The following is a 14581-nucleotide window of genomic DNA, read 5'->3' as shown; positions in this document are numbered from 1 at the left end:
TTTAACATCGGGAGAAGAATAAAGAACAGGGGAGAGACAAGACTTTGCCTTCCATCACAGTGAGGTGGTGTTTGGAGATTCACTGTGATGGGTGTTTATATAAATTGTGTTAATTGTGTGTCTTGTTTTTTTTTCTTGTTTGTATGACTGCAGAAACGTAATTTCGTTTGAACTTAGGTTCAAATGACAATAAACATTATTCTATTCTACAATTAAAGATCATTAAAATAGGTGGCAAAGTAAGCTATAGAGTGATATAGGAATACGAATACTTTATTGTCACGTGTGACTAGGCACAGTGAGATTCTTTGCTTGCATACACAATGTATACAAATATCAGTCACCTACGATGCTGATACTACAGCTACAGAACTAGGATTCACTTACACACAGGTCGCTGGGTATATGGAACGAGCTGCCAGAGGAGGTAATTGAGGCAGGTACTTCAACAGCATCGAACAGGAAAGGTTTAGAGGGATCTAGACCAAATAAAGGCAATTGGACTAGCATAGTTCTGGCATCTTGGTCGGCATAGACAAGTTGGGATGAAGGGCCTATTACCAAGCTGTATGACTGTGACCCTATGAGGCTTTAGCCATTCTGGGCAAAGACAGAATATTTCTTAATGAGGGACAATTAGACTTTATTGCCTTCTATCACAGTGAGGAAATTGGGTGGATGTTAATGTTAACTTATGTAGTTGTGTCTCGTTGCTTTTTTAAAAAGTATGGCTGTATGGTAATACGAATATCACTGTACATTAATTGATACACGTGACAATAAAAGGCCTTTGAGACCTTTCTGATTCTCTACCCAAGAGGGATGTTTGTAGTTGAGTTTAGGGATACAGCGTGGAAACAGGCCCTTCGACCCACCGAGTCCGCACTGACCAGCGATCCCCGTACATTAGCACTGTCCTCCACACAAAGGGTAATTTACAATCCTTACCGAAGCTAAATTAACCTCCAAACTTGTACGTCTTTGGGCGTGGGAAGAAACCGGAGCACCCGGGGAATTCCCAGGCGACCAAAGGGAGAACATACCAACTGCATACAGACAGCACCCATAGTCAAGATCGAACCCGGATCTCTGGCGCTGGAAGTCAGCAACTATACCGCTGCACCATCGTGCCACCCTGCATGGTTGTCTTGCGTATGTGCAAGAAAAAGTAAATGATTTTTGGATATTATAGGGAATCAAATGGATAAAGGGATGAGCAGGAGACACTGGAACTACAATAAAAGTCATGGGATTGAACAGTGGAAAAGCCACAACAGATTAAATGGATGCCTGCTTCTATTTAATGCTCCAGTAAAGACATTAACCATGGTTTAAGTCAAACAAAAATTGCATTTAATTACATATCCTCAGAAGCAGCTTCAATCAACTCAAAGCTGTTATATCCAGATTACTCAATCACATTTGTTCCTGCAGATAAGTAATCTAAAGCTTCCTGACCCTCTGCTGTCAATTGTATCCATCACTCACAATCCACAAACTTATTAAATCTTACAAATGAAAACCTCTAACTTTTAAGGAACACTTCAAGACTGTTTACGCAACAGTAACTGGAACGCAGTTTAACAAAAATCTGGAAACAAGATTGAAATGATCCTAAAGAGCAAAAAAGTTATACAAGAGGTTTGTCAACAGCCACAAATTAATGAATAATTCTTTCACAAAAGCTGGAAATGCTTCCTCAAATGGTTCTGATAATTCCAAGGATCATTCCTATTCTATTTAGCAATCGTGGAAAACAAGTCTTAGTGATGCATGTTCTGCCAAAGAAAGCTTTTCGCAACCCGTGTTCTGGTGAGTTGTTATTTAAACTTAAGTTCCAAAGAATCTTGAGAAGTATACAAGCCATCTTTCTAAATATGGCTAGGAACATTAAAACAAAATATTCCGTATATCATCTCTAAATATTTAAGATAAGCTCACTTTAACAGTTTATAACGCAAATCATGAGATGCATGTATTTTCAGATATGCTGAAACCATGGTGGTCTCCAAGGCAGATTTCACAATATCTCCTACAGCAATTAATTTTAAAGTACAGTACATTATGGTACAACAAAGTGGTGGCACAATGAGTATTAAGCAAGCTCAGCATAGCAACTGAATGGTAGTCATCACAATATCTGGCGTGTTTGTATCAAGCAAATTTTCTTAAATATACATGGAAGCGGGGAAGTCAAAAGTAAACAATCCAAAAGAATTTTATGACATTTTAGGCACCGGAGTTATGAATTAAGAATCAAGTTTAAACAGAACAAGGTTTCTTACTGCATAACATTTTGGCACAAACAATTGTTTGGCAATTCTGTTATATCAGGTACAAATATTGACCTCCCCAAAGCCTTCTCATAAATCTGGTACAGGTACCAGTTATTTTGGACTAAACTTCCATGATTATATCAGCATAGTTTATAGGCTGGCATCGTAAATCAAATCACAGAACAAAACCAGCTTTAAAGTCAGGAAAGAATTCAAACAGTAGGGAAAAAAGTTATGAAGTTAAAAAACACATTGACCAAATGTATCGTATGAAGGGAAATGTAATGCCAGTAATGCAATCACCATTTTAGATTATGGTAGGAATTAGTTTTAAATACTCAAATGGGAATACACAGATGATCAACTTGTGCCATTAGCATAAATGTTGGAGGTGTAGGTCAGCATGATTTTAGGTAGCCATAATGTTTCCACTTTAATGCTTCACAGCTACCACTCGGCACTTAGAAAAAAAATTTCAATGGAGCTTGTCTATGGCACAATGAATGGGTAATACAATGAAAGAACATTAGCTGAATTCTGCATTCATATCAAGGCCCCAAACATTATCACTACAGGCAAAATGTTCACCTTAACATTGACGTCACTAAGAGTAACATGAAAATCCTGGTTTCCTCTCTGCACTTACAATGGATTGTGACTGGCAAAGATATTGCCATGGTTCTATAAGCATTGCCATTTAGCAAAACATTCATGGCACGGGTGTCTGGGCAGAAGTGACTTTGCAACGAGTTAACAAAAGTCCAAACCAGGTAGTTCAAATGTTCACATTACAACGGTGAAACCAAATGGTCACACCAGGTACAGCTGATGTCCTTCCAGGGGAAAGTTTTTATTTTTATCCACACTATACCGCATTGAAAATAAACATTTCAAAAGCACTAATAATCTGATTTAACTGTTATTGACACAGCCTGCAACTGATTTAGAAAGCATTCTTAAGTTTACTGTGGATGCACTAGAACCTGCACTCCAAATTAAGCTTCATAGCACACTAGACCCCAACAAATTAGATTTGGCAGTTTGAATATTATTTTAGCTTATGACTTTGATCTACCAGTCATGTGTAATGATTGTCATGTAAGAATTACAACTGGAAATAAAGTTAAACAATATTAAATGCCCTGACAATTGGCTTCTGAATTTGCAAAAATATAATAATTTAGAAAGACCATCCTTTGTAAGTATTATAAAATTCACAGGTTTATACTTGGGATTGTTGTCCCGTCTTCCACCCCCCTTTCCTCTCATCCTAGTCCAAGTAGTAAACTGCTTGTCCAAGTCTAAATCCTGGTTCATTGACAGCAAATCCAACGTGCGCCTTGTTAAATGCCAACCTCAGTGCAGCTTTTCCAAAAACTAAACCGGCAAAATGCCCCCATCCTAATCTCTAACATCAAGTTCCCTCCCTGCGTCCAGCAATGCTGCCACTTCAGTGCCTTTTTTGTGGAGAGCTTTGTGTCGCATACAATCAAGGCCCAAATTCATGAACATGGCAGCCACCAGACTGAGCGGGGATTTGTATCCTGACAGTCCTGCCGTTGATTTAAGCTCAAACCCTCTCCCCCCACCAGAGGTAGAAAATTAAGTGTTATCCTGGAAGCCTTAGTCTTACTTTCTTTTTGTCCCCATTTAAGAACTATTCTCCCACCCTCCCCCAGCCCTGGTTAACTTTAGCGGTCTTTTACGATGGATTACAACAGTCCTCTTTATACATTATTATTCCGCTACTGATCCCCTACTTTTATTTCTTCTCTACCCAAGGTGTGACCAGCTGGAGATTAGATCTTAACAGTGGATTGCGATCAATATAAAGCACTTTAGGGAGAGCACCGTGACAACTTCAGCTAATAATACTCCGTTACATATTTTATTTGTGGGCAATTCTCCTGTGCTCAAGCACTCCAATAAACACCAAGAGTGAAACCCACTGTCGTTCTGAAAAGTGCGTCCAAATTTTAAAGATCCAGTACACAAAATAGCATGTTTCCCTCGATTTCATTCTGTCTGCCGTCACAGTTTGACACGAGGACTGATGATCTTCAATATCCTCATTTTATATTGCGCACGATCCTCCTGCAATGGTTGGTCTTCATTTCGCTCAGCGCTTGCTCCAGCTTGCGAATTAGGTGCAGGAGGGTGGCTGGGTCAGTCTGAAACACGCTGGCATTGCGGCGGCCATTCTGTTCCAGATGCAGCTTCAGGGTCAGCAGTGGTTTGATCTGTTGCTTTAAGGCACGACTGGCTAGCTGATGGAAGAAGCAAGTGAACATTTGGACCCGTCCCAACATCACAAGGCTTGCAATAATGAACAGAAAATGTAATACTCTCATTTATAGCGTTGCAACATATTACTTTAATAAGAATGAAATTGGAACACCAAAGACTCGCTCAACATAACCCCTGCCAAATATTAGAAATAAAGAACTGCAGATGGTGCATATCGAAGATAGACACAAAGTGCTGGAGTAACTCAGCAGCTAAGGTAGCATCTCTGAAGTGGTCTGAAGGAGGTTTCCAACCTAAATCATTACCCATTCTTTTTCTCCAGAGATGTTCTTGACCCACTGAGTTAAGGGCCTGTCCCACTTTCACGACCTAATTCACGACCTCTGCCGAGTTTGGCCTTGACTCATACTCGCAGCATGGTCGTCACAAGGTCATAGGAGGTTGTAGGTAGGTTGTAGCAGGCCGTGATGCTAGTGGTAGGTATCAAGTAGGTCGGGGCGTTTTTCTAGCATGATGAAAAATGTCCACGAGTAAAAAAGGTCGTGAATTAGGTTGTAAAAGTGGGACAGGCCCTTTACTCCAGCACTCTGTGTCTATCTTCGGAAGAAACCAGCATCTGCAGTTCCTTCCTGCATGTCTTTGGAGAACATGGATAGGCGACGTTTCAGGTCGATGGGGAGTTGATGACAATATGGAGACAATAGATTAGTGTAAATGTGCGGTTGATGGTCAGTGTGGTCTTGATGGGCCAAGGGGCTTTTATTCATATGCCGTAACTGTCTATGACTGAATAACTATGTGAAATTATCAATTTAGATTGCCTAAACACATATGAACTAGAATGAAGGAAATAAAAACCATAGAAATGTGGTATAGAATCTGCGAGTGAATAAAACCAACATAATGATGTGTATGTTTTAAAGGTTCTGAGACCAGGGAGGAATACTGAGTGCCGTATTACAGCACATTTTGTACGGATAATGAATAGTGATTCAAAAGAACAAAGAATTTACTGCCACGTGCAAATCCCAACAACTCAAAAATGAAGGCAGTATACTTCGACATATTTTTAATTCAGAGTCACTGTTATTTATGAATGTCCTATACAGGAGTAAATTATTCTTTTAATATGCCTTCAAAAATGTAAAAAACTTAAAACATACAGCCTTTTTAAATGCAGGTTAATAATTGAGGTCATTTAAATTAACTAATTAAACTTAAAAAAAATTAATGATAAAACATGACCATAAAAATGTTCGGTGCTAAACTCACACCAGGTTTAATCTCGCATAAATTCAGTCAGGTTTGTCAGCTTAACTGCCAGGGTACTTCAGCAGGTTAGCAAGTTGCTGCTAGTCTCCACAACGAGTCCACTGTCAGAACAACACACAGCAGGGACACCTCAGTATTTGCAACAGTCACCACAGCAGCGATTTGAATGGTCAGTCTGCCCTCCCCGCTTACTTCACGCTGCCTTGGCAAGGCCATCAGCATAATCAAGGATGCGTCTTACCCTGGACACTCCCTCTTCTCCCCTCTCCCATCAAGCAAGTGGTACGGATGTTTGAAAACGCACTCCTCCAGATTCAGGGACAGTTTCTTCCCAGATTTTATCAGGCAACTGAACAATCCTCTCACCAGCTAGAGTGTGGTCCTGACCTCCCATCTACCTCAATGGCGATCTTCGAACTATCTTTAATCAGACTTTATATTGCACTAAACGTTGTACCCATTATCTGTATACTGTGAACGGTTTGATTGTAATAGTCTTTTCTTTGACTGGATAACACGCAACAAAAGCCTTTCACTGTACCTCTGTACACATGACAGTAATACTAAACTAAACTGATGATTTAGGTACTATTACTGGGGAATTTAACAATGGTGTAAATCTGCTGTAACAAACAATATGGTACAGGGTAGATAGTAGTTTTAGACAGAGATACAGCGCGGTAACAGGCCCTTCGGCCCATCGAGGCCACGCCGACCAGCGATCACGATGTACACTAGCACTATCCTACACACTATGACCAATTTACAGTTTTTCCAAAGCCAATTGACCTACAAACCCGTCGCCTTTGGAATGTGGTGGAAACTAGAGCACCCGGAGAAAACCCAGGCGGTTACAGGGAGAACATACAAACTCTGCACAGACAGACCCAGAGTCAGGATAGAAACTGGGCCTCTGTAACTGTGAGGCAGCAACTCTACTGTTGCACCACCGTGCCACCCAACTCACTTCATCATAACAAGTCTTTCTATTGATTGTGAATGAAGGTGATGCAAACAGTATATGGGGGGGGGGGAGCATAAGACGCGTGTATTTGCAGCGTAATCTGGATTATTTACCTGTACATCGAGTCTCCACTCTAAATTGTGATAATGCGGGAGGTCAGGAGCCAGTTCACTCAGAATCTGCCGAATCTCTCTCCTATTGTCCAGGTAAAGCTGCAGCAGCAACTTGTTTAGATCTTCAGAAAACCCCAGGACAAGCACAGAGTCTTGGAAATCCACTTCGGAAATCTATCCACAAATTATATTTATTACACATTACATTTAAGCAAAACACCATTTCAAAGTGAGGCAATTACTCTTTTCTTGGCCACAACAGTTCTAGGAAATTCCCATCCAACACATTTCTGCCTCTGTAGAACTTGAAGTGCTGGAGTAACACAGCAGGTCAGGCAGCATCTCTCTGGGGGACATGGACAGGCAACGTTTCAGGTCGGGACCGCTAATCAGACTTTGCATCTGCAGTTCGTTGTGCCAGTCAAAAGAAGGGTCCCGACCCGAATGTCCCGTGTCGATGTCCTCCAGTGACACTACCTGACCCACTGGGATACTCAACAGCACTGTGTTCGACACAAGAATCCAGCATCTGCAGTTCCTTTTCCCCTCTCTTTTCTGCCTCTTCCTCCCTCTTTCTGAAAGTTCTTTAAAACCATCCTTGGAAGATATTACAATATTTAAACAGAAACAAACACAGGTTTCAGCCAAGCAGTTGCCAGTGTAGGTTATTTTATTTTACAAAAGTACATCGTGCATACTCACACATATTCACGAGACTGATAAGATATGAATATATCACATGACTGAAATCACACCATCTGGTACCAGGTCCTTAAAGGTACAGTTAATATTTTATACACTACAAACCTCTTGGACCCAGCCCTCGATCACCTGCCTTACTATTAACTACTTAGCATAGAAATAAGGAACTATAGATGCTGGTTTACACTAAAGGACACGAAGTGCTGAAGAAGCTGAACGGGTCTGGCAACATCTCTGGAGAGTTTCATGTTGGGACTCTTCTTTGGACATGGAGTTAAGAGTACTAACTACTTAAGTAGCTTTGAAATCAACTTGATTTTATTTGGTAACACTCTAATGAAGCATAAATATTCCGAGTAGCGATCTTAAAATCTGGAGATGAATGTTAGCTGTTGTTACTGCTGTTGAAAGCAGCTGCCAGTTTGCACAAAGAAGACCACCGACAAACCATCAACTTTTTGTTTTAAAGAGTGATATCAAGGGATTAGAAACGTGGAAAGGTCCCTCAAATAATTTATACTGTCACCTAGAATTGCTCTTCAGCCCAACTTGCCCATGCCGATCAACATGTCCCATCTACATTAGTCCCACCTCCCTGCGTATGGCCCATATCCCTCTAAATCTGTCCTATCCATGTACCCGTCTATATGTTTCTTAAACGTCATGATAGTTTCGCCTCAACTACCTCCTCCAGCAGCTCGTTCTATGCACCCTCTGTGTGAAAAGGTTGCCCCTCAGGTGCCTATTACACTTCCCTATAGCTTGGCACCTATAGCCGACTCCTGGCAACATCCTTTTAAATCTTCTCTGCACCCTTTCCAGCTTGACAAAATCGTTCCTATGATATGATGCCTAGAACTGAAGTAGAATACTCTAAATGTGGCCTCACCAACATTTTACTTCTTATAACTGCAACATGACCTCCCAACTTCTATACTAAGTAACTCTGACTAATGAAGGCCAATGTGCCAAAAGCCTTTTTGACCACCCTATCTACCAGTGACGCCACTTTCAATCTCATTGCATGCCTGCACCCTTGACAATGCAGAACACCCACAAACCTACAGAGGAACAGCAGCCTACATTTTGGGACCTAGATTAAGGGTTGTTTGACTTGGTCAGTGAGTGAAACCAATTCAATAATTGAAAGCGTGGAAAATCTGAAAAAACCCTCAGATTTAAAAGAATACACCGGGCATTGAAAGGAAAAAGATGCACAAATTGAACTCTTTACCATCATTTTGGAGCTTTCCGTCATCAGATACATCAGCCCCTCAACACCATTTTGCACTGTTTCGGTATTCACATTCAGCTTCCCTGCAGGAGAAAGCAGACCAACAACTAGAAACGTGGACAAGTGGGCAGGACGGCACGGTGGCGCAGCGGGAGAGTTGCTGCCCTACAGCACCAGAGACCCGGGTTTGATCCCAACGACGGGTGCTCTCTGTATGGACTTTGTACGTTCTTCCTGTGACCACATGGGTTTTCCCCGGGTGCCCCGGTTTCCTCCCACATCCCAAAGACATACAGGTGTGTAGGTTACTTGGCTTCTGTAAATTGCTGGTCGCCACGTACTTGGTGGGCTGAAGGGCTTGTTTTCGCGCTGTAACTCTAAAGCCTAAGATAAAGTAACGTTTCACAGGAAGGTCATTAGTTTAGTTTAGATGTACAGCAGGGAAGCAGAACCCTTTGGCTCATCGAGTCCACGCCGACCATCGATCACCCGTTCACACTAGTGCTACATTTTCCCACTTTCCATCACATGCACTCCCTATACACTAGGGTCAATTTATAAAAGCCAATTAATCTACAAACACACGTCTTTGGGATTGAACTGCAGATTTACAGTGTGGAAACATGCCCTTCGGCACACAGAGGAAACCCATGTGGGCATGGGGAGAAGATGCAAACTCCACAGCACCCGTAGTCAGAATTGAACCTGCCATGGTGCCGGCTCATATTGCTGTGGAATTACATCATTGCACCAGGGAGCAACACAGAGTTGAGAACTGGTTTCCAATTCAATGGCACCCAGCAATCATGATTCTACTGGAAGTGGATAGGGGAAGAGAGTTAAGGCCCTGTCCGACTTGGCGATTTTTTTCGGCGACTGCCCGCATCATATCAGGTTCGCCAAAAGATTTTGAACTTTTCAAAATCCAGCGACACTTGAAAAAACACAGTGCGTCATGCGTCGTCACTGCCGCATTATGCAGCAAATTTTTCGGTGACCTGATACGTCAGTCAATGATGCCGGCAGTCGCCGAAAAAAATCGCCAAGTGGGACAGGGCCTTTAGGATCCAGTGCATAATAACTGTGATCATTCCCCTACACAATCAAAGGAAACTATGCAAAAGACATTCTGAATTGCTATTCTGGTTTGCACCAAGGAAAGACACAGTGTTGGAGTAACCCGGCAGGTCAGGCAGCCACTCCAGCAATCAGTCATTTTTGTAAACCAGCATCTGCAACTCCTCATGTCTTCAGTTAACCAGGACATGGATGGTCTCTCTGGATTCTTATCTGACCGTTCACCTGTTCAACCGCGTGCATGAAAACAGGCCTTTCAGCCCAAATTGCCCACTCCAACCAAGATGCCCCATCTACACTAGTCCTAACTGCCCACGTTTGACCCACATCCCTCCAAACCTTTCCTATCCATGCACCTGTCCAAATGCCATTTAAATGTTATAGTACCTGCCTCAAATACTCCCTCTGGCAGTTCATTCCATATACTCATCATCCTCCGAGTGAAAAAGTTAACCCTCGGGTTCCTGTTAAATCTTTCCCCTTCTCACCTTAAACCTATATCCTCTGGTTCTTCATTTCCCTACTCTTGGTAAAATACTCTACTTTATCTGTTCTCCTCATGATCTTATACACCTCTACAAGGTCATCCCTCAACCTCCTGCACACGAAGGAATAAGGTCCTAGTCTGCCCAACCTCTCCCACAAGTCCAGGCAACATCCTCGTACATATTCTCTGCGCTCTTTCCAGCTGAACATCTTTCCTTTAGCAGGGGTATCCAAATCACATGACTGTAATACTGTGTTGCATTTGATATCGGAGAGTGCATTCAAAGTAGCTGCATTGTGCAGAATTATTCTTTTGTGCCGGCGCCTTGATGGAAAATCTATGTTATGGTCCCCACCTATCATTGGAAAACACTAAGACAGCAGATAATCGAGAGGATACAGCTGCAAACTCTTGAAAGCTTCCAACCATTAACGTGCAAGACAATGGGAGGATGTGCTCACTTAACAACACATAGAAAAATAGCAACGCTAGCATATTCACCACAACTCAAAACCCACCGTTTCCTCAAACATTACATACTTGCCGCGCCTTCAAATATTTTGGGATTTGAGCCTTTCTTCAAAAACTCCACAGCAATTCGACAGAATTCTCCTACAACTGAACAGAAAAAAAGGTTCATTGCAATAAATCAATGATTTGTCTGATATCGAAAACAAAGCAATATTTTCCCTGTTTTAATGAGTTACTCGTTCCTACTTTGCTTTCTTTGCAAGAAGCTGGTAGTAGGTTGGAATACAACAGTGCAGTGTTCTACACTGCTTGGATGCAATTTATCTTAATCACATGGCAGGATCTTAGAGAGAAATTACCGTGAAATCTTATTTGCAATTGCTCTGATACATAGGACATAGAAAAACAGGTGCCGGAGTAGGCCATTCGGCCCTTCACGCCATTCAATATGATCATGGCTGATCATCTAAAATCAGTACCCTGCTCCTGCTTTTTCCCCATATCCTTTGATTCCTTTAGCCCTAAGAGCTAAATCTAACTCACTCTTGAAAACACCCAGTAAATTGGCCTCCACTGCCTTCTGTGGCAGAGAATTCCACAGATTTACAACTCTCTGGGTGAAGACGTTTTTCCTTTTCTCAGTCCTAAATGGCCTACCGTTATTCCTAAACCATGACCCCTGGTTCTGGACTACCCCCAACATCGGGAAAAATTTCCTGCATCTAGCCTGTCCAATCCTTTATGAATGTTATATGTTTCTGTAAGTAACCTCTCATCCTTCTAAATTCCAGTGAATGCAAGCTCAGTCGACCATTTCTTTCATCATGTCAGTCCCACCATCCCTGGAATTAACCTGGTGTACCTACGTTGCACTCCCTCAATAGCAATAATGTCCTTCCCCATATTAGACCAAAATTGCACACAATACACCAGGTGTGGTCTCACCAGAGCCCTGTACAACTGCAGTAGGACCTCCTTGCTCCTAAACTCAAATCCTCTCATAATGAAGGCCAACATGCCATTAGTTTTCTTCACTGCCTGCTGTACCTGCATGCTTACTTTCAGTGACTGATGTACAAGGACACCCGGGTCTCGTTGCACCCCCCCTTTTCCTAATCTGACATCATTCAGATAATAATCTGCCTTCCTGTTCTTCCCACCAAAGTGGATAACCTCACATTTATCTACATTATACTGCATCTGCCCACTCACCCAACCTATACAAGTCACCCTGCAGTCTCATAGCATCCTCATTACAGCTCACAATGTGTCATCCGTAAACTTGGAGATGTCACATTTAATTCCTTCGTCTAAATCATTAACATATATTGTAAATAACTGGGGTCCCAGCACCGAGCCATGCGGCACCCCACTAGTCACTGCCTGCCATTCTGAAAAGGACCCGCTAATTCCTACTGTTTGCTTCCTGTCTGCCATCCAGTTCTCCATCCATGTCAATACCCTACCCCCCAATAACATGCGCTCTAATTTTGCACACTAATCTCTTGTGTGGGACCTTGTCAAAGACTTTTTGAATGTTCAGATATACCACATCCACTGGCTCTCCCTTATCCATTCTACTTGTTACATCCTCAAAAAAAATTCCAGAAGATTAGTCAAGCATGATTTCCCCTTCATAAATCCATGCTGACTTTGACCGATCCTTTCACTGCTTTCCAAATGCGCTGCTATGACATCTTTAACAATCCACTCAAGTATCTTTCCCACTACCGATGTAAGGCTAACTGGTCTACAATTCCCCATTTTCTCTCTCCCTCTTGAAGGTGCCGGAGGCAATACCCTGGTTCCTCTCCTACAAGCCCACTCCTCACGCACATCACCACCAGCGACTCCCTCCTCAATTATCCGGTCTTCGAGGATTCCGAGCTTCCCCTCTGCCTATCCATGTTCTCCAGAGATGCTACTTGACCCGCTGAGTTACTCCCGTACTTTCTGTCCTTTTTTGTAAACCAGCATCTGCAGTTCCTTGTTTCTACATCTGCAGTTCTTTGTTTCTACATAATAGTAGCTGCTACGATGAAAAACCAGTAGGAAGAACAAGCTCAAATCCTAACTCAGCCAGGATGAATTATTAAGGTCAGTGACCAATATCAGATGGAAGAAAAAAAGATCATTAACATGCAGCCATTGACTTGCTTACGTTAGTCATTGGATGTAGGATGAAGTTATGCTCCAAAATTTAGTCTATACCATCTACTTTGCCATTTCTGCCTTTCAAAATAAACTTTAAAACAGAGCTCCTTCTGCCATCTTCAGAAGACAGAAATATCATTAACACCACTCAAAGTACAGAGGACCAAACTAACACGTATCATTAACTTTTGTATTAATGATCATAAATGGGTCATACATCTCATTCCATTAAAAGGCTATCATTTAATTTTGTTCTTGCAGCTCTCAACCCTACTGAAAGGGCTGTGACCTCCAATATATATCTGTAAGCACTGTTGGCCGTCAGAGAACCCGAGGACCTATCTCTCCCCTGATCCAACCCGTCCCCCACTCAGGCCCCATCACCCTCGTCCAATCCTCACCCCTTCAACTCCCCTCACTGTACTCCATAGATCACTTACCCTTTCTAGACCCTACAGACCACTTCTTCCTCCCCCAACCTCCGGCCATGGACCCCTTCTCGTTCTCTTCACCCCACAGACCCCCTCGCTCCCCACTCCATCACACATCGCTCCCCCCAATTCACCCCCCTCAACAGAACATTAAACCCAGACCCCTCTCCTCGTCCCCACAGACCCCTAACCGACCCAACAGACCCTTCTCCCTCAGACCTCCCCACTCCACATCACGGACCGCCCCACCCACAGGCCCCACCCACAGACCCCTCTCACCCCCCTCGTCCCCTTCCCAATCTCCGGCGGCCGGGAGAGGCCTGGGTCCGGGGACCGGTTGATCTGACCGGCCCATCCCCGGCTCTGGGGAGAGGGGCAGCGGCCCGCCGGAGGCTTCCCCCCGCCGCCAGGAGCCGCCGCTGACCGGGGAGGGGATGTGGAGCCACTGACCGGCCGCGTCCACCCGTGTCAGGAAGCCCAGGTGCTCCTTGTGCTCCTCCGCCAGGACCAGCAGCATCTTGGCGCCGGCCCGAGCCTCGGCAGAGGGACCGCCGCCACTTCCGCCCCACTCCCGCTCTCCACTTCCGCTCTCCACTTCCGCCCCACTCTCCCGCTCTCCACTTCCGCCCCACTCTCCCGCTCTCCACTTCCGCCCTCCACTCCCGCTCTCCACTTCCGCTCTCCACTTCCGCACCCCACTCCCGCTCTCCACTTCCGCCCCACTCTCGCAAGCCACGCACTTCCGCCCCGCTCACAGCCCGGACAAATATTCACGCCAGTCGCCACCCGCTGCTGAAATTCTTCCTGCAACCTGCTCCCATTTAAAGTCTTCCAATTACGCACCCTCTTTCCTCTTGCCAAGCACGAGGTTTAAAACACAATCTCACCATTGCAACTTGTTTTGTTTTAAGCATTCGTTTATTATTCATTCCCCACATCTGTTTTTGTGCAGCTGAGACAACAATTTTCCAGATTCAGGGACAGTTTCTTCCCTGTTATCAGGCAATTGAACCATCCCATCAACAACTAGAGCGCAGTCCTGAGCTACCACCTACCTCATTGGAGACCCTCGGACGATCTTTAATAGGAGTTTACTGGACTTTATCTTGCACTGAACGTTATTCTGTATCTACACTGTTGATGGCTTGATTAT

General features: G+C 43.6%; 1 protein-coding gene across 3 annotated transcripts; it reads right to left on the bottom strand.

The window, feature by feature from the left end:
* Window positions 1-1330: 1330 nt before the first annotated feature.
* commd2 (COMM domain containing 2) lies at window positions 1331-14052 on the bottom strand. Of its 3 annotated transcripts, none has more exons than XR_004413804.1 (5): window positions 13879-14052; window positions 10891-10990; window positions 8809-8891; window positions 6873-7046; window positions 1331-4543 (listed from the first exon to the last, which is right to left on the bottom strand). XR_004413804.1 is itself a non-coding variant. In XM_033031858.1 (5 exons), the coding sequence occupies exons 1-5, from the start codon at window positions 13943-13945 to the stop codon at window positions 4346-4348; spliced, it is 600 nt and encodes a 199-aa protein (XP_032887749.1). In that variant the 5' UTR covers window positions 13946-14016; the 3' UTR covers window positions 1331-4345. The 3 variants fall into 3 exon arrangements, 2 of the variants coding, with proteins under 2 accessions (XP_032887749.1, XP_032887751.1); XM_033031858.1 differs by having other exon boundaries at window positions 10913-10990; window positions 13879-14016; XM_033031860.1 differs by lacking the exon at window positions 10891-10990 and having other exon boundaries at window positions 1954-4543; window positions 13879-14005.
* Window positions 14053-14581: the final 529 nt, after the last annotated feature.

This window comes from Amblyraja radiata, chromosome 13 (genome assembly GCF_010909765.2).
Source record: "Amblyraja radiata isolate CabotCenter1 chromosome 13, sAmbRad1.1.pri, whole genome shotgun sequence".
Taxonomy (NCBI): Eukaryota; Metazoa; Chordata; class Chondrichthyes; order Rajiformes; family Rajidae; genus Amblyraja; species Amblyraja radiata.
The sequence above is the reverse complement of the archived record's forward strand: the minus strand, read 5'-3'. Positions and strand labels throughout refer to the sequence as shown.